At 43.7% G+C, this 27,280-nt stretch overlaps 4 protein-coding genes across 9 annotated transcripts; 3 read left to right on the top strand and 1 right to left on the bottom strand.

Annotated features, from left to right (window-relative positions):
• The first annotated feature begins 1,039 nt into the window (after positions 1-1,039).
• kiaa0232 (KIAA0232 ortholog) lies at positions 1,040-9,414 on the top strand. 4 transcript variants are annotated; one of them, XM_077499911.1, is made up of 8 exons: positions 1,040-1,305; positions 2,843-3,412; positions 3,496-3,636; positions 4,422-4,491; positions 4,580-4,664; positions 4,763-8,120; positions 8,206-8,311; positions 8,422-9,414. In XM_077499911.1, the coding sequence occupies exons 2-8, from the start codon at positions 3,170-3,172 to the stop codon at positions 8,436-8,438; spliced, it is 4,020 nt and encodes a 1,339-aa protein (XP_077356037.1). In that variant the 5' UTR covers positions 1,040-1,305; positions 2,843-3,169; the 3' UTR covers positions 8,439-9,414. The 4 variants fall into 4 exon arrangements, with proteins under 4 accessions (XP_077356037.1, XP_077356039.1, XP_077356041.1 ...); XM_077499913.1 differs by lacking the exon at positions 1,040-1,305 and adding an exon at positions 1,455-1,569; XM_077499915.1 differs by lacking the exon at positions 1,040-1,305 and adding an exon at positions 1,600-1,669.
• Positions 9,415-11,944: 2,530 nt separating this feature from the next.
• tbc1d14 (TBC1 domain family, member 14) lies at positions 11,945-22,343 on the top strand. The gene is given in 16 exon segments (XM_077499973.1): positions 11,945-12,125; positions 12,244-12,397; positions 13,294-13,999; positions 15,608-15,731; positions 17,765-17,889; positions 18,290-18,372; positions 18,454-18,571; positions 18,691-18,797; positions 19,093-19,173; positions 19,255-19,343; positions 19,434-19,505; positions 19,908-20,036; positions 20,111-20,220; positions 20,876-21,134; positions 21,211-21,223; positions 21,226-22,343. Coding segments are annotated over 15 exon segments (2,307 nt in total). The 5' UTR covers positions 11,945-12,125; positions 12,244-12,348; the 3' UTR covers positions 21,468-22,343.
• A 185-nt stretch (positions 22,344-22,528) lies between these two features.
• On the top strand, positions 22,529-23,453 carry ccl36.1 (chemokine (C-C motif) ligand 36, duplicate 1). The gene is made up of 3 exons (XM_077499977.1): positions 22,529-22,677; positions 22,748-22,859; positions 22,941-23,453. Exons 1-3 carry the CDS (start codon positions 22,608-22,610, stop codon positions 23,032-23,034), a joined length of 276 nt encoding a protein of 91 aa, XP_077356103.1. The 5' UTR covers positions 22,529-22,607; the 3' UTR covers positions 23,035-23,453.
• A 56-nt stretch (positions 23,454-23,509) lies between these two features.
• cfap184 (cilia and flagella associated protein 184) lies at positions 23,510-27,266 on the bottom strand. Of its 3 annotated transcripts, none has more exons than XM_077499976.1 (4): positions 27,116-27,266; positions 25,376-25,612; positions 24,708-25,055; positions 23,510-24,618 (listed from the first exon to the last, which is right to left on the bottom strand). In XM_077499976.1, exons 2-4 carry the CDS (start codon positions 25,571-25,573, stop codon positions 24,325-24,327), a joined length of 840 nt encoding a protein of 279 aa, XP_077356102.1. In that variant the 5' UTR covers positions 25,574-25,612; positions 27,116-27,266; the 3' UTR covers positions 23,510-24,324. The 3 variants fall into 3 exon arrangements, with proteins under 3 accessions (XP_077356102.1, XP_077356101.1, XP_077356100.1); XM_077499975.1 differs by lacking the exon at positions 27,116-27,266 and adding an exon at positions 25,723-25,861; XM_077499974.1 differs by lacking the exon at positions 27,116-27,266 and having other exon boundaries at positions 25,376-25,861.
• Positions 27,267-27,280: the final 14 nt, after the last annotated feature.

The following is a 27,280-nucleotide window of genomic DNA, read 5'->3' as shown; positions in this document are numbered from 1 at the left end:
CCATTGGACTTGAGTGATTTTGTTTTGCAGATATTGACTGACAAAGCCCATGTGTCCTCATCATCACGCCTTTGTGCGTGTGCTGCTCCAGATCAATAAGGCGTTTGACCTTTGGCTGCAGGACTCCGGATGCAGATCCAGATCAGACGCACAAGTCAATACAAACGCTAGTTACCCTGGTAACTAGCCACAAGAGACCTTGGCTTTGCAAACATTTTTTTTTTACAGCAACAATTGAAACATGCCACTTATGTACCCTTGACTCATTGTGTCCCAAAAGGTCACGTGAAGCGTGCCACTCGACATTACCGCCAAACAACACCCACCCCAACACACGCACACACAAAAAAACACAAAAAAAAACTGAACCGCCAGATGGCTCTCTCCTAGTAACAATACTATTACTTACCGGAAACTGGAGTGCTTAGGCAGCTACAATTGTGGGATAGCTGTTTTGTCAAAAATGATGACATCAGAAATCAGGATAAAACAAGACACTTACACTTCATTAAGTTCCTCTGTAAAATTGATCAGGAACATTTAGGTATAAACACTGGAAAAAAACAAAACAAAACAACAATTCATATGCCCCGTCAGATACACATGGTAGTTATGCTTAGGTTGTTTATTATGTCTTTGTAACTAATTTTCCCTGAACACAAAAAGTTTGAGAACCACGTATGCAGCAAAATGTATTCATTTATTTAATCTTTATTTAACCAGGTAAGGGTACTGGGAACAGAGTGCAATGCCGACCTGGCTGTAGACGGCTGAGTAAACAAGGCAAAATTTGGTTAAACTAATTAACTACGTAGACCAATGTATTATTATTATTATTATTATTATTATTATTATTATTATTATTATTATTATTATTATTATTATTATTATTAGTATTATTATGTTGTAGCGTACTACTTGTGTTTCTGATGCAATACCCTGGCGGAAGGAGCCCATATCTGGGAACAGGACGGCGGAGGTTTGCCCCGTTGCCTAGATACCAACTCAGGAGGTGGCGCATGAAGCGTCGTCCTCTCACTGAAACTAGCTTCCGGTGTCGGCCATTGTGGCTCTGGCACTAGCTGGCACTCAACTGGCCGTTCGTCTACTCGTTTGAGCCCGAATGTCGCCATTTTCCCCGTCGCCGCACAAGTGGCACTGGACGTGAAAACAGCGCCATTTCTGTCGGCGTCCATGATACGCTATGCTACCGCAGCGGATTCCAGAGCCCGAGCTCGGAACGGCAGCAAGACAGAAGTAGCTGCTCCCGTTTCGGTGTTCCTCTCCTCTTCAGCCGGCTCGCAGGTACGTTAGTAGGTTGCTAAGTTTGCCTTTCTTTCGTGTATTGTGTCTTTTATCCCCCGCGCGTTGCTCGTTTTACTGTGTGACGACATGGCGCACATTTTTGAAGCGAGCAACTGTCAGTCCTCAACGGTTAGCCGTCCACGAGCAGCTCCTCCTCCTCACCCCCCATAACAACTACCCCACTTCGACGCTAGTAACTGCCGATCGGATCGCACACTTTTAACCTCTTCCAACATTTTGGATGCCATGCTGCCCCACTTTCAAGTAAACGACTTGGCCTAATGTCAGCGGGTCGCCGCTTGCTAGCTTGACGGTTGCGCTCGGGAGCTCGAATGTCACCGCGCACTAACAAGTCATTCGCCCGGTAAACGGCAAAGTGAAAGCAAACATTTCGCGTCTATACTCTCGAAAGTAGCCGAATAGTTGTCTGTAATGACGTTGGTGTTGTCGATATGACTTGCGAGACGATCTCGCTTGATATAACGTGATTAGCTCGATAGCTAACATTAAAGGTCGGTGGTCCAGCTAACCTTGTTTGACTGCATACAGTTGCGGGTTCATTTTAAGCTGTCGTTTTGCATCGTACACATAAAAACGCATACTGTGTTTGGGGACCGCGGATGTCATCTGTACAAAGTTTAAATGTGCTGCGAGCTAAATAAAATTTCAGTGACAACGTATGGTGTGCAAAAAAATGCACTGAGTTTTATTCGTAGTTCAGTTATGTTAACGTGAGACTTGAAATTAGAATGGTGGGAGGTGGAGATGTGCAGTCAAATATCTCATTCTCGGGAATTTGGTGTGAACATTTGAGAAGCCGCCTCCCAATATTTCCTGAATGAGGTGAATATTTTAAAGTTGGAATGTGGAAAATAGTTCATAAAATGTTACAAATGTGGTGAACAATTTGAATTCACAATGTGAAAGATGGTGAACTTTTTGTTGAGTGTGTGGTTTATCATGTGGAATTCTGGGAAGTGAGAGACTTTGTTGCGCTGTTCAGCATTCAAACAATTATTGATCAGGCCAGCTGGTTTAACTTCTATCTGGACTTCCATGTAACAGTGTGGGGCTGCTGCACACAGTTAATCTTCTTAGCTTTGCCCTTTTGATGTCTCATAATGGGCAAACCCTAATGGGCCTTCATTGATTGACAGCCACATTGGCAAATCACAACAGCACAACCTCCATTTGCTTAATAAGCCTCCAAAACACATCCCTGACAGTGTTTTCCGGCCACTTTCCTTAACAGGAAGCATCACAATCTCATCTTTTCGACTGAAGCAGTGTTGCTGCTGTTATTTGACTTTGAGTAGACAGACACAATCTACATATTAGCAGCTACATGTTCCATAATCAATTTTAAATGGTTAGATGATCTTGCGCTTTCTGGCAAACTGAATCATCTTGTCAAGAGCACTTGTTCTGGCAGTCTGCCTCCAGGGTGTATTGTAATGAATAGGCGTTTTGTAAAATGTTCATTGCTGAAAACAAGCCAAGGAGTGTTCCACTGACACATTTGCTTGCTGTGTTTCAGGTGGCGCTGGTGAAGTGATTGCCACAACATGGGCGCCTCTGTGTGACGCAAACACTTGTTGTGTTTTGCTGTGCAGCTGAGATCCATCAGCAGCATAAGCCATGCCTGACGAATAAAAACACCCTTTTTGCTAAAGCAACCAAAAAGGGGGAAAATAATCCCACATGCCTCCTCACGTAGAACCCCTTCAGTGCATCCTGCTGGAGTGATTAGGCCCCCATTCCAGAGGTTCCAGGTCTTGCCCTCCCTCTGCACGTGTCTCCACTGACCACCCGACAACACATCGCGATGCCAGTCCATCTGAGAATAATAAACACCTGAGGTCTCATGCGTCCAGTGAACAGCGATTCAGACGGTCCTGCTCCTCCCGAGAGCCTCTCTTGCTCCTACACACTCGTGGCCCCCCTGCCTGCTTCCGAGATGTCCCTGCTTCAGTCACTGGGCCCAGTGCAAAGCTGGCTGGGCCAGGAGCTGGAGAAGTGCGGGATCGATGCCATGATTTACACCCGCTATGTCCTCAGCCTCCTCCTACATGACAGCTACGACTATGACTTGCAGGACTACCTTCAAGTAATGTTTTAGTATATAATATGACCTTTTAAAGATGGTGCACATTTTGACATGCTCTCAAATATTCAACTTTTATTTGACAGGAGAATGACATCTTTTTGGGCTGGGAGAAGGGAACTGGGAAGAAATGGGGCAAGAGTAAGAAGAAGGGAGGGACTGACCTGAGTCTCGAGGAAATGAAGAAACAAGCAGCGGTGCAATGTCTTCGTTCTGCATCTGATGAAGTAAGCCTGAGCATCCTGTAATTACATTGCCTTGTCATTGAGTGTATAGCCGTATTTGAGCTTTTGGTAGTGAAACTGGATCAGTGGTAGTAGCCTGTCAAATGGTTTGAAGTAACTTAAAGCAGTGCTGTATTTATGAAAGACAACATTTATGTATTGTATTTATGAAAAGCGACAGCAAGCTTTGCTGCCTGCTCCAAGTTCATAATGGCAACACACAAAGTTAAAGGGGTGCTCGAGGTGAGGGGGTGTAAAGGGGGTGGGATCTTGGCAACAAACCCTGTGAAGACTGGACTGTGCTGTCTATTTTTTAACCGGCACATGCTACATGGAATTGCAGCAGTCATTTGGCTGTCAGCTGACCAGCATTAGCGCAATGATGTAACTGCAAACATAGGGCTAGAGGACATTATACTTTTCTTTTCTTTTCTTTTTTGTTTTTTTTTAAATAAGGGAAATGGTAAGTGATATCATTTATTTATTTGTTGTTAAAGGGCTAAATTATTTGGTATGCTAAGATAGGACCCAATCTGTCAACAGTTTTGGACTTTAACTTATGTTTTCGAGAAAGTTACAAAGGTACTTAAGACACAACTAAATATAGCACCGTCATGGACAAGCTACAGTTTTTGTTTTTTTTGTTTTTTTACAAGTGGGCTGCTTTGATCCTCTGTTTTGAATTATTTATTTTGGATGATGGCACAAGTCATTTTATGAATTACACCAATGAAGTCGACACACCTAACAACTGCTGATGTATTTATTTATTTATTCTTCATTTTCAGAACTCTGGAATTGAAAGCCTGGTTGAGGAGCTTTGCTCCAAACTTAGGGACATTCAAAACAAACAGAAAGGTTTGGGTTTTTTTTATGCTGCATCTCCTTTGGTTGTGTTTAATAGAAACCATGATAAGCATTTATTTATTATGTTGTTATCCTACAGAGGAAAAACAGATCCAAAAAAAGTCTGATGGTTCTCATTCTCCTGAAAGAGTTGAGTCCCCCTCTTCAAAGGACCAGGTGGAAATGTAAGTCACGTCATGAACTTTGTATATTTGAACATGTACTTGAAAAAAAAATGGTACTGTTGTTTAAATTTGCCTCCCATTTGTCAATTGCAACTCAGGTATTATGAAGCCTTCCCACCTTTGTCAGAGAAGCCTGTTTGTCTCCAGGAGATCATGACAGTGTGGAACAAAGCCAAGGCCTGCACATACTCGAGTTCATCATCCTCGGCCGCTCCACAGACCAGCACAGACACTTCCTCCCCAAAAGATTGCAACAGTGAATGTGAGGCCGTGAAGGAGCGGAACCCTGAAGCGTGCGTTACCATCACCAGTGCGACAAACGAGCGAGGTCAGCAACGCCGGAGCAAAAAGGAGAAAGAGAACCGATACCATGGCGGCGTGGCGGCAGAGGAGAAGAACACAGTCCACACCAAGAGACATGCAAGACACAGATCTGAGGGCAAATATCGGGCCCGGTCCTGGTCTTCTGGCTCTAGTGAGGGGGGCTCGAGCTCAAGCGGGAACCAGGGGGACAAGTCATTCAGAAGCAAGGCGGTTAGAATCAGGCACAAATCGAGAGAGGCTGGGAAGAATAAAAGACAGCGTAATAGCGGACAACCGAAGCTTCAGCTGAAGGCTATTGACAAAGAGGAGCGACGAAACACAGGGGGGAGCTTTGCCAATGCAGGCACGGGCAAACAACCACAGCTTTACAAAAAGAGTAGGAGATCCCTAAAAGAGATTTATAAAGATCCAGTCTGGCCGCAAGCAAATGAGAAAGGGTTTGAGGATAGAAACGCAAAGGAGTACATGGAGGAGCCACTTTGGTACACTGAGCCCATCACAGATTATTTTGTACCGTTTAGCAGCAAGCAAAGCAAGCTGGAAACAAAGTATCGAAGCAAAGTTGGCTCGCCTGAAGACGTTGCCTTGTCAGCTGACATGGCTCTGCTGCCAGAGAGAATCCAGGGAATCTGCGTTGCCAATGAGAACTACCCGAGAACATACCTTGCCGCGGGCTCATTTGTGGATGGCCACTTTGTGGAAGCGCCCGGCGAAGCAGAAGAGGAGACGGCGGAACTCATTGGGACCTCAAGCTGCCCTCAGCCAGAGGATAGTGGACATTTAGATGACAAGCATCTGCCAGAATTCACCGACTTCTATGAAGTTGATATTTATCAATCCATATTGGATACTAGTGCCTCAGACTCGTTACAAGAGAGTCGGATCCTCAGCATGATTCGACAAAAAAGCAAAGAGCAAAGAGAATCTTGTTTAGTGTTAGACGGCTTCGAGCAGCAAGGGAAAAGTGCAATAAGGGCAGACTTGGAGGAGGCTTCAGGATCTTATGGGTTCCTAATGGAGGATCTCGACAGTATGGCTCAAGTCTGGGGATGTTACTCGCCGTCTACTTCAGACGATATCGATGGAGAAAGCTTCATGGGCGACTCACCCGTTCGGCTCTCTCCCCTCCTAGATAGTGTTTCCTTCGCCCTTCGCAATCTATCTGGCAATCTGGTGGAGCCGCCAGTCCCCGAGACTGCCAGCGAGCCGTCTGGCTTGAACTCGTCTTGCTTCTCTCTTTTTGAGCTGCAGTATGACAGTCCCACTCTTTCTTTTCCCCGCGATTCGCTTTCTGTCACTCACGAAAGCAACGCCGATTCGAGTAGCTGTCACGACCCGCATGCTAATAAACAGTCTCGTTTGCTAATATGGACCAAAAATAGTGCCTTCGATGAAACTGAACAATGCTCCAACCTTTCAACGCGAACGTGCAGTCCATGGTCACACTCAGAAGAGACTCGTTCGGACAATGAGCACGGTAATATTCCCGCAGAGGAACCCGCAGCTCCGATTAGCACTGAAGAAATGGATTGTGTAATCCCTCCCATTTCTGGTACATATCTAGAAGATGAAATCTTGGACTTCTTGCAAGAGGAGTCTGGACGCAAATGTGAGCAAGCGAGTATTTGCACAACATCGTGTCAGACTTACACCAAAAAATCCAAATTGGAGTCCCTTTGTGGAATCGCGTTGGAAGAGGACGAGAGTAAACAGTACAGTACGAGCGTTTTCTCAGATAAAACAAACCAACAGAGGGGCGAGTACAGCTCAGGAATAATCAAAGACATTTGGTCTGCAGTTGGGGAGGCCAAGTCGACGGCGTCAAGGCAAGGTGGCGAGAAAATGAGCGAGAAGGTGTTTTCCGAAGACTCGGGTGGTTACTGTGGCGGCTCTCTGGAGGTGCAGGCCAAAGGTGTTCCAGTTGAGGCACCTCAGAAAAAAGCAGTGCAGCGCTCAGAGTATCACCTCTGGGAGGGCAAGAACGAAGAACAGGACTTAACCAAAAACAAACTCTCCAAGTTGGACGGTGCCGGGGATTACATGACTCCGTCCAAACCCTGGGACTTGAGATCAGATAAAGACAGTACATCTTTCATCATTGGCGGAGTGTACGGAGAGTTAAAGACGTTAAGTTGTGATAAGAATTGGGCTGTCGTGCCGCCCAATGAATCTCAGCATGGCTTGCTGCAGTCTACCGTCGCATCTGCTTCTAGTTCGGAAATGGTCACGATCACTGGCACAGATGTGTTGGTGAACAAGGGCAGCTGCTTTGCTCCGGGACACCGCCGCCTGTGGAGGCCCCTCGTGTCCTTTGGCCAAAGCGAGCACGCAATCGCCGGGAGCCGAGAGGGATTGAACAAGGGGTTTTCGTTCTTCTTCCGGGAAGATTTGCTGGGATCTTATGACGGTCTGCGAAATGAGGAGCAGCGTTTAGAATATCCATTTGCATCTTTCGACCTGAACAACCCCTTCTCTCAAGTTCTCCGCGTGGAGTGTTCCTTTGAGCCTGAAGGCATGGCTTCCTTCAGTCCGGGGTTCAAGCCCAAATCGATTCTTTGCTCCGATTCGGAGAGCGAAGCCTTCTGCCCGCAAATTTATGGCATCAACCAAACGCAGTACAGGGCCATTCGCATTTCCCCCAGGACTCATTTCCGGCCAATATCGGCCTCAGAGTTGTCTCCTGGAGGAGTGAGTGATTCTGAAGCCGAGACGGACAAAGAGGAGGCGAGTTTTCCCATCTTGGCACCGGTTGATGTATTTGATGATCCTCAGGCAGATCTCAAACCACTAGAGGAGGACGCAGAATGTGAAGGCCCGTATTATGGGAAGTCCGAACTGGAATCTGGGAAGTTCCTGCCCAGATTAAAGAAGTCTGGCATGGAGAAGAGTGCCCAGACCTCTCTGGATTCACAGGAAGGCCCCAGTGTCCTTTTGCCCATTGCTGAGCAAGAAAAATGTTTGGACTGCCAAACAGCAGATGATGTGTCAACTGCAGGTGGGCAAATGAACACCTCAGTGGGTCCGCTGCAAAAAGTGGAATCTCCAGTGGAAAACCAGAGCTACATGTGTGCAGCGGCAAGTCAAATCCCCAAATACGGGATCGCGTACGACTTTGTCAGAGATGTGCCAGAGGTGAGTTTATTTTTCTTGAACTGCGCCAAAACGTGTAATGCAAGCATTCACTATTACGTAACGCTTTTGTCCTGTTTGTGTCTAGTTCCCTCTGTTAAATATAAGTGGACAGAGAGGTGGCAACCAGGACGATGAGTGCTGGTGGCAAAACACACTCTGCCCCCCCTTGTTCCCTGGATCTCAGTGTACAGGTAAGCCTCATTCAGAATACAGTCAATCGTGCTTTTGAGATGTGAGAGACGCAATTGTGGAAATGTTTGATGTGAAGGCAACCATTGAAAAGGACCTGCTTTACCTCTAGGGAGCAGCAACATTTGAGTTCTTCATTTCGCAGTGGACTTGTGTTGGCAAGAAGAAAAGTTGCTGAATTTTGGTGACTGGACCGTTACCAGCTTTTATTCAGGTTCCTCTCAAGAGCCACAAAACCTAACTGAGGCTAATTTCTCGCTTTCCACAGCCCCCCACCCCCCCTTCCCTCAACACACGCATAACTGCTGTTTTTTCATTTACTAACGCAATGCTTGTGTAATCAACAATCAGATCGACAAAAGTTAAAATGCGATAAAAGGAAAAAAAAAAGTTTTGTGTTTGAGTGATGCCATGTGCGGATATCCATTTAAATCATTTTAGAATCTGATGCAGCATCCGATCACCACTTTCTTTCAGTTCTGCTCCATCCACCATCCTGCTTTTCAGCTACAATACTGGATAGTTGGTGGGGTCTGAATGGTTGTGCATGTGCGTTTATCCGGCCACTTTCACTCCTTTTTTTTCTAGTAAAAAAACAAAAAAGCTAACTGCTGCGTAAATTAACTGCAATCCCGTGCGCTATCTTCTGTTGAGAAAAGACAAGATGTTGGGATTTTTTAGTTCTGTTTTCTCTAGTTTGTTTGGATGCAATTATGAAATAAGTAGAGAATGTGTGCAGTTTAAGTTGAATTGCCCCTGTATGGAAAGTTTTTGAAACCCTAGTTGTAGAGTAAGGTATGGTTTGTGAGAAGAGAAAAAAAAAAGAGGAACACACTATCACATACCAGTCTACTCAACTTCAATTCTCTGAAATAATTCGGTAGGAGGTTTGGGGGAAAAAACTAATTCAAGGTTAATTCATTCCCAGAAAATGAAATGTTTCTGCACCCTTTTGCAGCAGAATGGATTTTTTTTTTTTAAATAATTTTATTATTTGTATTGTACACAACATTGGTGCTATAAATATTTTCCATAATGGCTGTGATGATCAATGGAATAGCGGAGTTCTTTTTCTTCCATGTTTGTAGTCCAGACAGTCAGAAAACTCAAACTTTTTTTTTTTTTTTTTTTTTTTTTTTTTTTTTTTTTTTCCTCCTCCAAAATTGTAAAAAGGAGAGATGTTTTTCCTGGTAACTGTTTAATGTGGTTTTCTTATCTTGGTTATTTAATGTAACCTTTCGAGTTGTTAGGCCACTGAAGCAGGATTCTTATTTTCTTTTGATTCCATCGTCCAGAGGCAAAACAGACAAAAACTCTCTGCTTTGAGTTGATGTTTGTGTAACTTACAACTCGGTTGATAGAGCAAAACTTAAGAACATTGTTAAACATTAAAAAAAACAAAACAAATGCCATAATAACACTACAAGGTATGGTTGGATTTTTTTTCTCATGTATGGTGTGTTTTTCTTTTCAATTTTACTTGGTTCACCATATATCTCGTTGAAGTATCGAGTCATATTCCGATGCGTGAACAACAAACTGGTCACAATAAGCGTGATTCAACTTGAATGGTGAATGTGTACGCATGAATAATGTTCTTTAAAATCAAAAGAAAAAAGGCAAATGCATTTTAAAAAAAAAAAAAAAAAGACGTGGATTCAAAGGTTCAAGTGTATTTTATTGAGCCCTGTTGCGAATTGCGTGTTGCTGGTTGAAATTAGTTTAAAAAAAAAAAAAAATCTGCAGGGTAAAAACTTTTCCTATTTTGCATTTACTAAGGCCACCTGTCTTCCCCAGTTGAGCCTAGATTTTGTTCTGGTTCAAGGCTTAGGTTTTAGATCCTAACCATGATTCTCAAGCACAAATTTCCCATCAGTGGGCCATTGCTTGGAAATGAATGTGTCAATGTAGTGTTCAGAAGCGTGACAGGTAGAAAGCCATGCTAGTAGAAATGGCTTTCTGATTTGCAACCCTACTCCAACTTCAGGGTCTCGCCCACCTGTCTTTCAGTCATCAGACACTCAGGAATTTTTTCATATACTTTCATAAACATGATCTACAATCAGCTGTGGCAGTGCATCGGCGAAACATTGATTGTAGACTACACGTTGACATTATTTCCAAGCAAGCCACAGAGATGAACAGTTTTATTTCAAGTTTTTTAGTTTCAGGAGATGAGGGAGATAGAAAAAAGAGAAAAAAAAAGCCATTGTAGACTGCATAAGCAATGTGGAGGGCTTTTCACGAAGCCCCCAAGGTTTCTATGCAATGCCTTGGCACTTGTAAACCTACAAGAGTATGTGGAGAAAAGTCAGTCATGTAAAATTTTGCATGTTAGTTTTTCACAGAAGGATGCTTGGGTTTAAAAAAAACAAAAACAAATAAAAGTCAAAGGAAGTCTGAAAAGGTGGCTTGCAAACATCAGTCCACCTTTTTTGGATGAACCAAAACGTTTGAGTGAGGTGACTGATCAGTTTGAAGGTATTTTGGCCCAATCGAGACTGAAAGTTTCGATTTGAGCGTTGTGGCTCTTTAAGAAAGACAAAAACGTTTGTGTATGTCATCAAGCAGTCTGACTCATAAAGTGCTTAGTTGTCACATACCATTCTCCATGAAATTATTCAATTTTCCTATGCTGCATTTGAACAAAAAAGAAACTGCAACAAACTGATGAGAAAGTGCAGCCAGTGAGGTGTTGTTTTTGTTTTGTTTTTACACAGCACCAACTGACTCGGTGAGTTTGGATCTTGTCATGGTTCAAAGAACGCAATTCTACACTGAAAACTTTTCAGTCATTTCATTCCTTCCTCTTGGTTGTCCCCATCTCCCTTAACGTAGCCGTGTGTGTTCTGATTTCATGTACACCCTTGAGTAAATGATTTTGTTTCATTGTGGATTTCATTAACATCTAATAAAAGGGTCGACCAAACATCAGAATGTCAACTTGCCTCCTCCTTCAAGCCTTTTCTTGACGCTTTTTGGTACTGTACACTAGAGGGCAGAGTGAGTGTTACTACAGAACTCCATTTGAGTCCAACGGGCTCGCTATTATTTATTTATTTATTTGAACCATTTTAGCAGTGTTGCATCTATACAATCTAATGAAATGTGCCTTGTCTGGTTTTGTAATTTCTCTTTAAAGATACCAGTACCTCAAGTTGTACATTTTAGCCCTATCTTAGCAGTTGTTGGCCAATTTAGACCAATGAATGACTAATTCTAGACTTGTAACTTGAAAAATGTTATGTTCTGAATACATTTGTCTATTGTTGGACATTAAGGGAAAGTGTAGGTACCCCGTGTTGACTGAAGAATAATTTCATTTATTTTAAAACGCGGAAGCTCCATCTGCTGTCCGGAGAACGACAGAACTGATGGCAAAAGAAGAAAAATCGGGTACCACTGGGAAAAAATATGACCTTGTTCGTTACCAGTACCGCCAACGCATTGTGGGGAAATTTATATATATATATATATATATATATATATATATATATATATATATATATATATATATATATATATATATATATATATATATATATATATATATATATATATATATATATCGTAATTTGGTAGGTCGATTGATTAGGTCTTGGACTGTAGACAGGTGACTCTATCCGACGTCAACACTCAGAGCTCGATTACACTCCGTTGCAAGTTTGTTTTAAAATGGCGGCGGAAACAGGCAGACAGGTACAAGATGCGAACTAAAGCGACTAAACTTGTTCATTTCCCTTGCTCGCGTTCTTCACTGAACACCGGGGACGTGTTCTTGTGCCTTGGCGAGCGTTCAACTCCGCTTCGTTTCAAGTAAGGAAACGCTAAAAGACAAGTGGACTTAATATTGAGCGAGTCCTGTTCCAAGTGCTTTTTTTTTTCCCGACCCACCGTCGCTTAATGACCTCGCGGCATTCATGTTGACGTTAAGCTGCGTTCAGGAGAAGCCGGAGAGGTGATAGTGGTTGCCGCATCACCATGGAGCGCTCCAGACCGCTGACAACTGCCGGCCACCTGTAGCTTTGGAACGGCCCCCATGGCGAACCTGACTCACTGTGACCGGGGCCGGAAGGAAAGCCGCGGTGGTAGGTTGTCTGCTGGCCGTTTGTCACACAAAACTCACGCACTTGTCACCTTGTGACGCTGTTGTTTACACAGACAACACCTTATATTTTTTACAATAGAGTTGCATATTAACTAAATAGCAATAGACGGTATGTATTGATCTTAATGCAATGCACGTGATGTGATTCGTAAATCTTAATCTGGATTTCATTGAAGTATGTACACTGGTTAACACATGGCGCTAACAAGAAAAAAGAACAAGTCAAACTCGAAGACCAAAAAATGAACACAGTCACAAGGAGCTGCTTTCAGATACAACTCGTGTAACCAAACTCCCAGTCTTGACACCCTTGCAAAAATCCAACACGCCGACACTACAGTAAGCAGATATTACACTCTTTAAAGCCATTTTTTTCCTCTTTGATGGTTTTATTTTTGTACAATACAGTGCATTTTATCGTCATTAAAAAACACCAAAACTTGTTTTGCCAGGCAAGAATAGAATAGATTGACATCAGAAAATTTGAACAGGGATAATTAAGTATGTTATCAGTAGGCTACATGTCGTTGCTTAATGTTTTGTAACACAAAGCAACTTAATGGTAAATCTTAACTTGTCAGTATTATTTTCTAATTTCGATTATGTGTTAACATGAAGTAGGGTTGAGTGATTTTTGTAGAATAATGTAGTTTTTATTTCCCATCAATATTGCAATTTGGATTTAATATGAAATTCATTTTTTAAAGGTCCATTCGACATGTATTTTTTTGACAAATGCAAGCAATAATTAATCAGTATTACAATAATATCTGCTTTATGATACACAAATGTTGTGGTCTTATAATCTAGGCTTACACGAAAACAATGATTTGACACTGTTGTATTCCACATTAAATAGAAATGCCTATTTTTCAGGTGTGTCTGGAGGAGTAATTGTGGAGAACGGTAGTGTAGTAAGAGGCTCCTCTGTCTCCATCCATCACGACCTCTCCAAGCAGCACATCTCTGATCCGAGCATGGTGCTCCAAGGTGAATCCGTACCATGCCCCTCCTCAACCTCCATTTTCCACAGCAGCCCACAGAAGCTCAGTCTCGACCTAGACAGCCACAGTCTGACTTCCCAGGACTCGGGTATCCCAACTCTGGAGCTCAACCCTCCAGATCTCAGCGGAGGAGACTCTCCCGCTACTCTAACGTTAGATGACGGTCCCTCCGACAGCAACGGCGTGCCCAAATCGTCCAGCTTCCCACGCAGCGGCTTCGACGCCACCCGCTTCTTCAGCCCGGGCCTCAGATTGCCCGGCGCCACCGCTGCTGGCCACCGAACCTTGAACCGCAGCGACGATGTCTCCGTGTGCAGTGCGTCGAGCATGAGCACGGAGCTCTCGGCGTCCAACGAGGACATCTTACATTTCACCGTCACTTCCGACTCGAGCGCCATCGTCACCTTGGAGACGGACGACAGCTGCATGGCTCCGTTCTCTGACATCGCGCTGACTTCGTTGCCAGGATGCTCCAAGGATGTCAGGGGTCCGGTGCAAGTGAGCCCCCCTGGAGTCATGAGACAGGAAGAAGATGGCAGGCAAAAGAAACCGGGACCTCTCGCTAGCTTGTTCAACAGGTACGTTTGTTTTATTAGACTAGTAAATTGAGGATAAAGTAAAGCCTTATTTATTGGGGATTTGATATGTTTCAAATAGCTCATACAGAGTAGGGGTGTGCAAATACATCGATTATTTTATTCATCGAGGTTTGACACGTGACGATTAGATTACGAATATAGTGTTCGGTGCTATTCGTTAGCCTGTCTACAGTGTTTCACTATTTTGTTAGCATTTAGCTAGTACAGGTGATGTTAGGTTGTAATTAAATACTTAACACACACACAAGGCAGCAACTCATATAAACAAAGCATATATTGAAGGAATGTGTTGATTCACATGCGCCTAAATATCTGAATGAGTTAGCTCAGCACCCTGTTCATGTTTTAATCTTGGTGGACCAGCCTAATCTCTGGGAAATCCTTTTACACTTACTGGTATGTTTGCAAGCATGGCTTATTGCTTTTGACTGGGGCACAGGTGACCCAAGTTTAGCCACACACTCCCATGCAGTGGATTTTGCAGTGATCAGGCAGTCACATTGTAAAGTTACACATTCCCTCGCTGCCCTTCAGACTTCTCCACCCTCCCGCTGCAAAGGGTGGAGCAGAAAGGAGTGAAATATTACTTCAGCATATAAATCCCTGGATAAAAAAAAACAAAAACCTATGGGCTGTGCACCTTGGGCTCTACACTCCGGCTTTACAGAACGTCGTCGCTCCCAACTTTTGTCAACTAATTTGAGCCTTTTAGCTTGTGTCAGAGCAGGATGACAGGCTCATCGCTTCTTCTGTACATTGACAGGTAGGGGCTGTTTGGGGTTATTTTATTGAGCAGCTGCTGTGATTTAATCACAAGTTGATTAAGTATGGACTGCCGCTGTGTTTAATACACTCTTCGCTCGATTTACTGTGGCGGCCTCCAGCAGCGCTTTGATGTTTGCGCGCACTTTGGCCTGCTCTCGTCTTGTCCCAGCTTGTCGCCGTGCTCATTGCAATGCAAAGCAGCAACGCTGGACTTTCCTACTGTTCCACTCGAAGCGCTCTGCCCTTCAGCGCGACTGTGCGTACACGCTCAAAATGGCTTCGTCAACGAAAGCAGAAAATGTCACGTAGGAAACGGTGGTTTGCACTTGATACAATTGTATTGTGTACCTCAGCTCTCCTAGTGAGGAAAAAGAAGACATTGATTGCTTCCAAAACCAGTAATATGAAAGTTTTTTTCGTCTCAGACTGCATCACCCCCTACATTTTTACCTTTGTCAAAGGGCGTGTGATGTAATGTGATATCATTTTCACACAAATCTGCATGTTTGGGATGAAATGCTTACAATTGGCCCAAACTCTCCCTGTGAAGTCTGTGGAAATAAAAATGAAAGGCTCGTCAATGGAAAATAAAAGGATCTCTGTGAGAGTAAATGAAGTCTCTAGCATGTTTATTTTATACACCATGTCGACTTTTTTTATTTTTTATTTTTTTAAACTTGCACCTCTTCTTGAACATGACCATTTTGTACCCTCTTGCCATTCACACTTCTAATTTAAACCCATATTTGCACTTGACACACTCAGCCTGTTTTTTTCTTTTCTTTTTGTAAGCCAATAAGAAGTTTGCGCTCTGTTTTGCAGGAGTCTCTTTGCCAGAAAAGTAAAGGACAGTCGCTCAGTGGAGCAACGGGATGCTGGTTGGAAGCTGTTTGGCAAGGTACCGCCACGTGAGGTCCCCATCAAAGACCCTAAAAGAATACAGAAGGTAACATTTACTTCAATGGAACACCAGTTGCTAATGAAAACATGTCCTCTGTCTCTGTTGTCCCAGTTTGAAGATTTATCATCAGTAATACCAACCAGAGATTTAGATGTTTTTCCCTTAAAAAAAATACTTTGTGTCAATTATAAACTCAGCCTTTTCTGTTTATGGCCCGTAGAAAAGATTGCACATCCCTGTCCTATGCATTTCCTATCATCATGTCCAGCACACGATTGTGATAAATCACAAATACTATGACGGCTCACTAGAGATAAAATAATATTGTTATGCAAGGACCTTGTCAGCTGGCATGTCAAAAGGATTTACATACATTTTGTAAAAACATAGTTAATTAAAACCAATAATAATGTAGGTTTTTACCACCACTGTATTTTTTTATTTTTTTAAAAAACATGATTGCCCACCTTATCTATTGAAGTGTCTGGTGCTAACTAATCCAACTCCTCTGAGCATTTTGGGAGTTAGATCCGTGCTCCAAAAGGCTCACAGGTGCTTCACAACTTGATCCATGGCTGTAACCTCATATCGGACCTCAGCAGTCGGTTAACAAAGAAAAAAAAAAGCTCCAATTTCAAGCCTTTTGTTTTGCTGCTGCTTTAAAGACAGGCTTGGCGAACCTGTGTGTTACTTTGCACAACCTTTCCTCATTGATAAAGCGGCACCACGCTGTGCTCTTACTACATCAACAATACAAATCCATCTGTAATGGAGTGATGTTGTCATAGAGAATGATGATCTGTTTCTCTGGCATCGATTAGAAAGGCTGTGAGGGCACAGCAGCGCTCAGAGCGTCGCGGTGCAGTGGCTAAAGCGCACACACATGCGCACTCACACGTACACTCTGAGGTCGCTCCAGATCTGATGCAGAGCAGCTGGCTTGAGCATCCCTCTTCAGGCAGGCGGGGGGAAGGGATCCGTGCAAACGGGGGCCACCATGCGGCCGCATCTTTTCCCACGCGGGGTGTGTCCCGCTGGAAGGTGCTCCAACGTCCCAGCGTGCCCTCGCGTGCGCCGTCGCCTGTAGCGAGCCCCTCGGGAGCAGCCATGACGTTCAGCTAGGGCTCGACCAAAACACATACTCCCAGCTCACCCCCCTTGGAGGACCGTCACTGTGCGCGGAACGGCTGCGTTCATGGTGAGTTAGCAGTGTGGATAGCGGGAGTGAGCGGGCGCGCGAGTCGGAAGGATGCCTCTGATTTCACACAATAGCCCCTTTGAGTTCCTGGAAGGTGCTTTGTGTTGCTTGGAGCAGGTGGATGACTCAGATGTCTGCAAAAGAGAAGCATGTGTGACGGCGGCACAGAAAGTCCATTTTCAGCAAAATTGTTTTCATTTTCATCACTGTAACGGCGGCTTGTCTTTTTGTTTTGAAATATCCTTTCACGTGCTGGCGTCAACGCATTGCTGTGTCAAAGTGCACAGGGCTCGTTTTACATCACATTTACTGTTTGGCTGTAGCTCCATGCTAAGTGCTTTATAACGCGTTTATGGCTTCCATACCATTAAATCCGGATTCATGTTTTTTATGTTTCTCTCTCTCTCTCTCTCTCTCTCTCTCTCTCTCTCTCTCTCTCTCTCTCTCTCTCTCTCTCTCTCTCTCTCTCTCTCTCTCTCTCTCTCTCTCTCTCTCTCTCTCTCTCTCTCTCTCTCTCTCTCTCTCTCTCTCTCTCTCTCTCTCTCTCTCTCTCTCTCTCTCTCTCTCTCTCTCTCTCAAAAAAACAAAAATCAATTCAATTATCTTTATCAGTCACAAAGATTCGATCGTGAGCATGCACGTTCAAAGTGTCGGCACGCTAAGCTGATTGCCGACCGGTCACTCAGCCTGCATTATTAACCAGCGACACACGGAGATGTGTGTGTGATCATATTGCTTTTGACCTATTTACAGTAGCGCTCTACTTCACCCAGAAGAAGATGCCTGATTGGCTTGGCTGTCTCCTGCCAGATGTTGAAGGCCAGAAACTCCCCAAAGAATGAACATGAATGATGTCCACGTGCATTTTTTGCTTGGTCAGGAATATGAAACAAAGACTGGCAGAGCTGGACACGGCAACCTGACGTCCCCCAGGCAGAGTGTGAGGAAAAACCTGGACTTTGAGCCTCTCTCCACCACCGCTCTCATACTGGAGGACAGACCTGCGTATGTAAACACACTCTGTTTGCCTTGAGCTGCTATCAATTTTACTTTACACAGTGATGATAAAAGCATATTGTTTTTTTTTTATCTTCACATTCCACACATTCTTCTTTGTTTCTTTTGTCCTCAAACAAATCTCAACACCCTTATCCATAGATCCCAAAACTCTAAAAATGTGCAATCTTGCTAGCTTGATGCTAACATAGGGTGAAAAACACCATAGGCAGGCTAACGGAAATTAGCATTGCATTATCTTAGCTACTTCCTTAACACATAGTTCAGCAACACATACTTGCAATTTAGCCTGTGAACATGCTGGGTTTTTTTTTTAACTGTTGCACAACACTTCCTGTTGGTGCTTGTGTTCATGCTTTGCAGTCCTAATGTAACTCTTATGTTTCAGTAATCTCCCAGCCAAGCCGGCCGAGGAGGCAGAGAAACACAGGCAGCAATATGAAGAGATGGTGGCCCAGGCCAAGAAGCGAGGTAACGTGATCTCGCTGCACTTTAGACTCTCACACATCCTTCCTACTTGGGTCTCAGCATGCCTCATTGTTGTCGTCGTAGAGCTAAAGGAGGCCCAGAAGAGGAAGAAGCAACTGGAGGATCGCTGCAAGCTGGAAGAGAGCATCGGCTCGGCTGCTCAGACGTGGAACCAGGAGATCCTGCCCAACTGGAGCGCCATGTTAGTCATTCCCAAAAGCCTGTGAACAGCGACGCTCAGACACATCGATCACAATTTGGAGAATGAGCTCATCGTTGCACAACTCCACCTTTGACCTCTCCCACTCCCTTCCTGTGTAGGTGCACGTCACGACGAGTGAGGGACTTGTGGTGGCAGGGCATCCCGCCCAGTGTCAGAGGCAAAGTGTGGAGCCTGGCCGTGGGCAACGAACTCAACATCACGCATGGTGCTGGTCCTTACAATCACATTTTAAATCACAAAGGCAATATTGAAGAGGGGGACAATTACATCTCTTTCAGCCCTTCTCTATGTTCATGCACACATGAACATAGAGAAGGGCTGAAACCCCTGAAAGCCTACTATGAGATAAAATATCTGTCCCTGTTGGACATTTGGTACCAGGCCACACAGAGAGGCTGAACAAAAAGATTTATTGATTAACAGAGACTGATAGAAAGTCCACACAGTCCATTTGCAGCTACATATCATGGTAATGACCGTCCTTTTATCTGCCCCCGCAGAGCTTTATAACATCTGTCTGGCGCGGGCCAAAGAGAAGTGGAGCAGCACACAAGCCAGCGCACCAGAGGCTGACAGCCAAGGTACGGACGGACGGACTTCACATGCCACGACGTTTTTGCGGTGAATCTAATTTGTGGTGACGTTACGCCGCCCTCTCCCAGGTGCGGACTCGTCGAATCGGGAGTCCAGCTTGGAGCTGATCAAGCTGGACATCTCAAGAACGTTCCCTCAGTTGTGCATCTTCCAGCAGGTCGGTGGGAGCCGCAACCTTTCCCGCTTGGGTTTGGATCGCCCTTGTTTTGCCAGAATGCGTGATGATAACAGTCTCTTTGTCGTCAAGGGTGGGCCCTATCATGACGTGCTGCACAGCATTCTGGGAGCTTACACTTGCTACCGGCCGGACGTCGGCTATGTAAGTCACAGCAACAGTGGTAGCTTGCCAACTTAAAAATTGCAGAAGTAAACATTTTCTTTTGATTTTCTATAACCTAAAGGTACAGTACTACTATTTACACTACTCTGTAAAATGGCTCATATTACTGCAGCTTACTGAGCATTTCTTATACTGCCGCTCTATTTATATTTTTGTACTGATTTTGTGAAAGTTGAAGGGGGCAGCACTGTCTTGGAAGTTCCCACGTCGCCCCCACTTTTTCGCATGTGTGATTGTGGTTGGAATGACTTATTTAGGTGACTGGTTTCCACTGTGTGACTAAAACAAAATTGTTAGTGGGCAGATGCCATTCCGTAAGTCTGCATGACTTCAAGTGCCATTTTTAGACTCCCGATGACATCCGTGGATTTGCGTTTGCAGGTGCAGGGAATGTCGTTCATCGCGGCAGTGCTCATCCTCAACCTGGATACGGCCGACGCCTTCATCGCCTTCGCCAACTTGCTCAACAAACCTTGTCAGATGGCCTTCTTCCGAATGGACCACAGCCTTGTCAGTGCACAAAAAAAGAGAAGTGCATGATTGAGCCGCACGTTGTGTTGATGTTTCTTCTTGTGTGGCCGCAGATGTTGACCTACTTTGCTGCATTTGAGGTGTTCTTTGAAGAAAACCTACCAAAGCTCTTTGCACATTTCAAAAAGAACAACCTGACCCCCGATATTTATTTGATCGACTGGTGAGTCGTTTTTGATCCTCTTACTTGAAAATGCATGACGACTTCCTCCAGGCGCCGCTTTTGAGTTGCTGAGAGAAACAGGAAATGGCTGTTTGTGCGGTGGGAGGGGGTATCGACGAGGGTCGCTTTGAAAATTCCTAGAGTTCCGTTTCATGTAAAACATGTCAAGTTTCCCCTCATTTATTCTCTTTTCCATACTAGGAAATAGCATAATTCCAGTTATTTTCACAGTATAATACTAAAAAAATGTTCATCATATTTGGATTTTGGGTGACATTTTAGGATGAACATAAAATGCGGGCAAGCCATTAAAGGGCAGCTTTGAATCTTTTGGATGTTCAATGTTTCTGTAGTTTTTGCTGTTAACTAAAAAGGAGCTATTGGAAAATGTATTTTATGTACAAATACATCAATGGCATAAAATGTTTGCAATCAAGTTGAATATAAACATCCATGGCATTAATATTAGTTTTTGAGTCCAATTCAACAATGAAGATATGAAAGAAAACTCAGTTTTACAATGCTTAGTCCTGTAGTATTTTGTTTTAACGCTTAAATATAGCGTTTCACTCAATTCAGGTGCTTGTCAAGCACAATTTGTAAAAAATCGCATCATCACTTTCACTAACCCGTCCTCCACTCCCCCCCCTTCCAGGATCTTTACCCTGTACAGTAAGTCTCTGCCACTGGACCTGGCGTCTCGCGTTTGGGACGTCTTCTGCCGAGACGGCGAGGAGTTCCTGTTCCGCACGGCGCTGGGCCTGCTGCGTCTCTTCCAGGACGTGCTGACCGGCATGGACTTCATCCACATGGCCCAGTTCCTCACCCGCCTGCCCGACCTCGTCCCCGCCGAGCAGCTCTTCCAGCACATCTCCGCCGTCCACATGACCAGCCGCAACAGGAAGTGGGCGCAGGTAAAGCCGTCACGCGTCAATCATTATTATTTTCTTAATCCGTGGCGCTAATTTTGACGAGACTGCGCCCTTTTAGGTTCTGCAGACGTTACAGAAAGATCCGGAACGAGGCAGTCCGGTGCTGAAGCGCTGACATGCGGAGGAAAATCATCAGGAAAAAAGACTGAGCTAGTGTCGTCGATGATAACGTCGATGGGGCCCGTGAGTAACGGAGCAGGGGTGCCTTATTTAACGAACTTCCCAGCAAAGGCCCACAACATGACACACTCCCGGACCCCGTGGGACCACCAAGATGCCAGTTATCACCTCCACTTTGTCACTCGGTTCTCTTAAATGGCTTTTTTTTTTTTTTTTTTTTTTAGGTGACTCCCCGAAAGTTTTGTCTGGAGGCGATTGTTGTCTTGTATGTTACATGTGGAGATCCTCTGGGAATGAGGTCAGAAGCTGCCTTTTAATATTTGCCGGACATATCGTAACTTAACTACTGAATTGGACATTTCAGCTTGTTGGTGTTTTGTTCACGTGAGGAGTTTATTTATTTGAATGGGCTGTCTGCTGCAGGTGCTTTTCTTTGGATTTTCAAAATCAAATTCTCACTGTCCTGTCGGGACTTGTCTTCGTCTCAACTGCTAAGTTCAATATTTTGCACTATTCGAAGCTGTACCGTTGTCTGCTATCAAGTGCAAATTGACGGTGTGAAAATGGGGTTTATTTTTTATTTTTTTCGCCCAGGGCACTTCAACGTCGTCCACAGCTCAATTTGTTGACGTTGGGCAGGAAACAGGAAGCATTTTTTTTTATATATATAATATTGTCTGTGTGGTTTTGCACTCCCTCCCCAAGCACAGCAGCACACCACAGAACTGCAATAATGTTTGCACATTGGCCCTCCGGGTGCATTATGAGTCATCCCTCAGGCTCTTTTCAGTTTGGATATTTGTGTTTATGTGTGTTCGGTAGTATTTCCATAATGAAACACACCCGTTTGTTAATCCTTTGTTACACGTGATGCGACATTGGTTCAATTGATCCACTGTGGTTTCAAACGACAAAGAAAATCAGACCATCAATGAAATGAATGTAAACTCTGATTGCACTCTTATGTCTTTGATTTGCTGTCGTCTTTGGGTTTTGGTTATTATTGCTTTGGACTGGCTGCTGGAGGGAAATAAACGCGTCATGACCAAATAAAGGACTTGCAAATCTTCATATTGTTCTATTGTACATTGTCTAAATTGACTTGACATGAGGGCGACAACCACAAACTCATTACATTTCCGTTGCAGCTTTGAAAGCAGAGTGGAAAGTTTGATGTCACAAGCCAACTAAGTCGTGTCAAAACCGCAACAAGCGCCCACCTTCTTCCCCAATGTAGAAAGTACCGGGCCATGTATATATATTCATGTGATGCTGAGTGCTTCTTTAGGTGCCCCGTGACCGCTTTCATCATCAAGATCTCCAGACGATAACGCCATGAGGAGCATGCACATCTTTCTACTGTGCGTGCTGGGAGCTGCGATGCTTTCAGCCGTCTTCGGCAACAGTGAGACGTGAACATTTGTCTTTCAGTTCTTTTGATTCACACAATATTTCAGTGTGCTTTCATTCACCAGATTCCGTCGGTCCTGAAGATTGCTGCTTTAAACATTACCCACGGAAGCTGAACCCCAGAATCATTCAGTCCTATTACGTGACTGACAGCCGATGCCCCATTATGGGAGTCATGTAAGTTTCATCTTATTAATTACTATGAATGTGTCTTAAAATGCTGCTGCAACATTCTCAGTGTTATCTGTTCCCTTGCAGTCTGGTGACCAAGAAGAACAATCATATCTGTGCCAACCCGACATTCTCCTGGGTGGAAAGAATTATGAAAACTTTGGACGAATCTATTCTTTGAAGAGTCTACCTGCCTGCCTGCATCCTCAGCAAACGCCTTTATTGTCCTTATTTGCTTACTCTTATTTACTTTATTAGATAGTCGTCATGTATAGGCTGTAGTATTTTAAGTCAATTTATCAGTAACTTTGCACTGAATTTTGTTTTACAGTTAGAATCTTTTCAAGTCATCTAGAAACGTTAACCTTTTTGTGTCTTTATAGTGTTGTTAAAGTTAACATTGATATCACACACACACACACACACACACACACACACACACAAATAGCATTAATCCCGTACTAATGCGGCGTAATCAGACTTAATTTTGACAGTACATGATCCTTTAGCTTGATGGCAGATGGTTATGTTTAAGGTAGCGCAGGTTGTGTTTGAGCAATAAACATAACTTACATGCATTAAAGTAAAACATTTAACAAATGTCTGCGTATGACAGAATATTTGTCAAAATATTGAGTCCATTTTTTTGGGGGGGGGTCATTTTAAATGATGCAAGTAATTAACTGATTAGAAAAGGAGGATGATGAGAGCGTGGAGTTGATCAAAGAAGTGGAAGACATTAAATGCAGAATGATTTTTATTGGAATGAAATAAAATTGAATTGAATTAACACAACAGACGCTCTTCAAATTTAGCGGGCAAAAAATGTTGATAAAAAAGCATAGTGATTAATCACGATTAAGCAAATATTCTAAGATGCATTTTTGTTTAAATTGTTTGACAGCTCTAGTATTTACATAAAAACAGCTGCGAATCTGCGAGGCGCTGTACTGCGGAGGGGAGCTGCGCATGCGTCAGCGCCCGTTTGTCGGTGCATGCGAAATAAATGAAGTCCTTTATTCGCATTTAAATTGTTTTGTTTTATGCCATATAGTTGTCAAATATTGACTGAATAAAGATAATCACACTGGGTAAGTCAAGAAACAGCCTAACTCCATACAACAGCTTGTCGAGAGGAGCTGACGCTGTAACTTGGCATACGCATGCGCACTTGCGCAGACCCGACGGTAATTTAGCCGTCACATTGCACATGCGCAGACCCATTACTCAGTCAATTGGCCGTTGGAGGAGACGCTTGACGTAATTTCATTGGACAATGCTTCCATCTGCTGGCTGCCAGTATTATTTTTTTTTTTTTTTGCTCATCATACACGAGCTTTCTGGGTTCATGTTGTATTTATTTCGGTATTGCCGTATGTACGTCCAGAAGAAGGAAGGTCAACAGGTCAAAACAAAATGAAAACGAGCCTAATGAAAAATCCAAACGTATTATAACCCTTAAGTGACTCAACTACAATGAAGCAATTTCTTCTCGCCGACGTTTGAGCTTCTCCAGTTTCTCCTGCAGCCGTTGGGCGGCGCCCACGGTGACCCCGAAGTCCCACAAGAGGAGCGTGTTCCCCAGCAGCCCCCGCGTCTGCTTCAGCTCCACGTTGCCCCTCCGCAGGCTGCCGCCGGCCCGCTTGGTCCGGGCCAACAGGTCCCTCCTGGAGGTCAGCGCGGCCTCCAGCTGGGCCAGCTGCCCCCGCTTGGCCTCCACCTCCGCGCGATTCCAGTGCAGCTTCTCCTTTATGTTTGACAGCAACTGGGAGCGAAAAGACATTATATTAGCCCATTTATTTCTTTTCATATTATTTTGTCTGTATTGTGCTTCTCCACTGAAGGATTTTGCACCTCCAATGTGCGTTTCATGTTCCTCCGGAGCTTGGAGGCCTCTTGACTTCTCTGCTCGTCCACTTTCCTCTGCTGCGTTCTTTGAGCCAGCAGCTGCTTAAACTGCCGCTGCAGGAGGTCCTGCGCCTCCTTCTCCTCCTCGCCAAGCTCCGCCTCAAGACGGGCCACCCTGCTCTCCATCCCGGCGTGCATCACTCGCAGCTTCCTGAGTTCTTCGCGACGGAGTTGCTCAGACCCCAGCGCGGCCTCCACCTTGGACCGGGCCGCTTCCGGAGACAAATGTCCTTTTAGCAGCGTGACTGCCAGCTTCCTCTTCAAAGTCATCAGGGAACGCCATTCATCCTCCACCTGGAATCGAACAACAACAAAAACATGCTGTAACTATAAGTACAAATGCTGTTAGTGTACTTAAGTGGATTCTTCCAGTATGTATTCTGATTACGCCCTTGAGAAAGTACTTTTTAGTTCTGCACTTCAGAGACCCGCCGTTAGATGGCGGTAGAAAACAATTCACATTGTAGTGAAAGGACAATGTCAGTTGGGGGCGCAAATGTATCATTAATCTGGTTAACAATCGCTCATAAACCCCATACTAGTTAAATTTAAGGGTTAGTTCAAGAGATAGCAGAACAGAAAATAGTCAAAATAAAAAAAACGGAATTCTCTACCTGGTTGAGTTCCTCTTGGTTTTTCAGCCGCAGCTCTTCTTCCTGTTGCTGAGCTCGCTCCATCTGGGAAGCCCTCTGCCTCCTCAGCTCCGCCAGATGCTCCAGGCACTCCTGGTACTCCTTCATGTCCGGATCAGGGTCTTGTTCGGAGGGTGTCGTCCCCCTCAAGTGGAAGGCCAACTGGGCCTGGAGCTCCATGTTGCGCCGGATCACTCGGCGATTCTCCTCCTCCAGCTCCTGCAGGAGGAGCATGTGGTCGTTTTTGATGGCGTCAACATCTCCATCAAGATCCTCACTTCTACTTGCAGGTTCGGTTTTGGGTTCAAGGAGGTCCACAACATCCGCACCTGTGTCATCCTGCACCTCTTTTTTAAACGAATCCTCTGGCACAGAAGGCATTTATTTTTAATGTAAAACTAGTACCTAAATATATAATCACGTATGTCAAGCTACAGGACTCGCACGCCGCCAGACAAATGGAGTCCTGGTTTGTTTCAGTTGTCGTGGCAACAAGTCGGCCGGCTGACTGAAGCTGTAATGACAAATGACCGCCACATGTGGGCGGTGTAACACCAAAAATACAAAACAAACAAACAGCATTTAGCACAGTGATTGATCGATCATTGAAATAAAGTGTCCCAAATCTATTTAAATAGATTTTTAAGGAAAAAAAAATTATCACGAAATATACGTGTTAAATCTTTTCAAAGTTTATTTTTCTTATAACTTAATAATCATTGCGTTTGTCATGCTAATTAAGGCTAGCCCTTAGCTTGTTGGTGCTCTTTACTACTCTACTACTACTACTAATAATAATTATAATAATAATAATAATTATTATTATTATTATTATTATGTTTGCAATGTTTTCATTTTGACTATAATGCTGAAACATGCTTCATTACCTACCAGACAATAATTATTATTTTATTTGTATTTATTCAAAGATGTGCCCATCACTTAATTTTTTTAAATACATTTGAGCTACGATTTTCATAGCATCGTTATATATTAATTTATATTGTATTTATGTTATATAATTTTATCCTAAATGTAGAGATAAGATTGTAGGCTAGCAAGATTTGTTTTCACTCCTATTGTAGCACTTGATGTTAATTTAGTATGTCTGAAATTCTGAAATGTTTGATAGATTTTATACTGTATGCTATTAATGTTATAAACAGACAATATTGTATGTTTATGTCTGACTGTTTTGGTTAGTATGTATGTGCGTGTGTGTGTGTGTGTGTGTATGTGTGTGTGTGTGTGTATGTTCTGTATATTTGTTTTTTTATTTAAAAAAAAATTGCAAACATACCTTATTAAACATGTAACGGTGCGTATAAAATGATATTTAACTATATAATATTGTTGACGGTCTCATTTAATGAATACTGCATTTGTTTTGTTTGTGTGGTTTTGAATGTTTTCTGCTAACGTGTGTCACTGATTGGCTGCAGTTGTGTATTGTTTTGATCAAGTGCAGGTGGAAGCAATGATGACCACTTGAATACTTGCACCTGTGCTTGTCGCTATAAAACACCTCAGTTGACAGCGCTCTGTTTTGGTGTTGTTATGTGACTCTGCTGTGTGCAAATATGTTGTGTGGTTTATATGCTTAAAAAAAAAAAAAAAACTTATCTGCACTTTTTTTTAAATAATGCACATGTTTTCCATTTACAGATGTTGAGTTCACAACGACACCTCATGTCGGTTTGTCAGAAAAATCACACCACGCACTTGTCTAGACGCCCAGACTTGCAACCGCAGCTTTAAAGATGATCAGTGGTGCTAAAAGTGACACCGAATCTGAGATGTAGCTTTAAAAAGACGCAGGGGCTCATGTTGGCGCTCGGGGAGCAGCGTGGTTTCATGTCCTCCTGAGCCTACATCAGCCACAATCAT

The sequence above is a fragment of the Festucalex cinctus genome, chromosome 16 (assembly GCF_051991245.1).
Source record: "Festucalex cinctus isolate MCC-2025b chromosome 16, RoL_Fcin_1.0, whole genome shotgun sequence".
Taxonomy (NCBI): domain Eukaryota; kingdom Metazoa; phylum Chordata; class Actinopteri; order Syngnathiformes; family Syngnathidae; genus Festucalex; species Festucalex cinctus.
The sequence above is the reverse complement of the archived record's forward strand: the minus strand, read 5'-3'. Positions and strand labels throughout refer to the sequence as shown.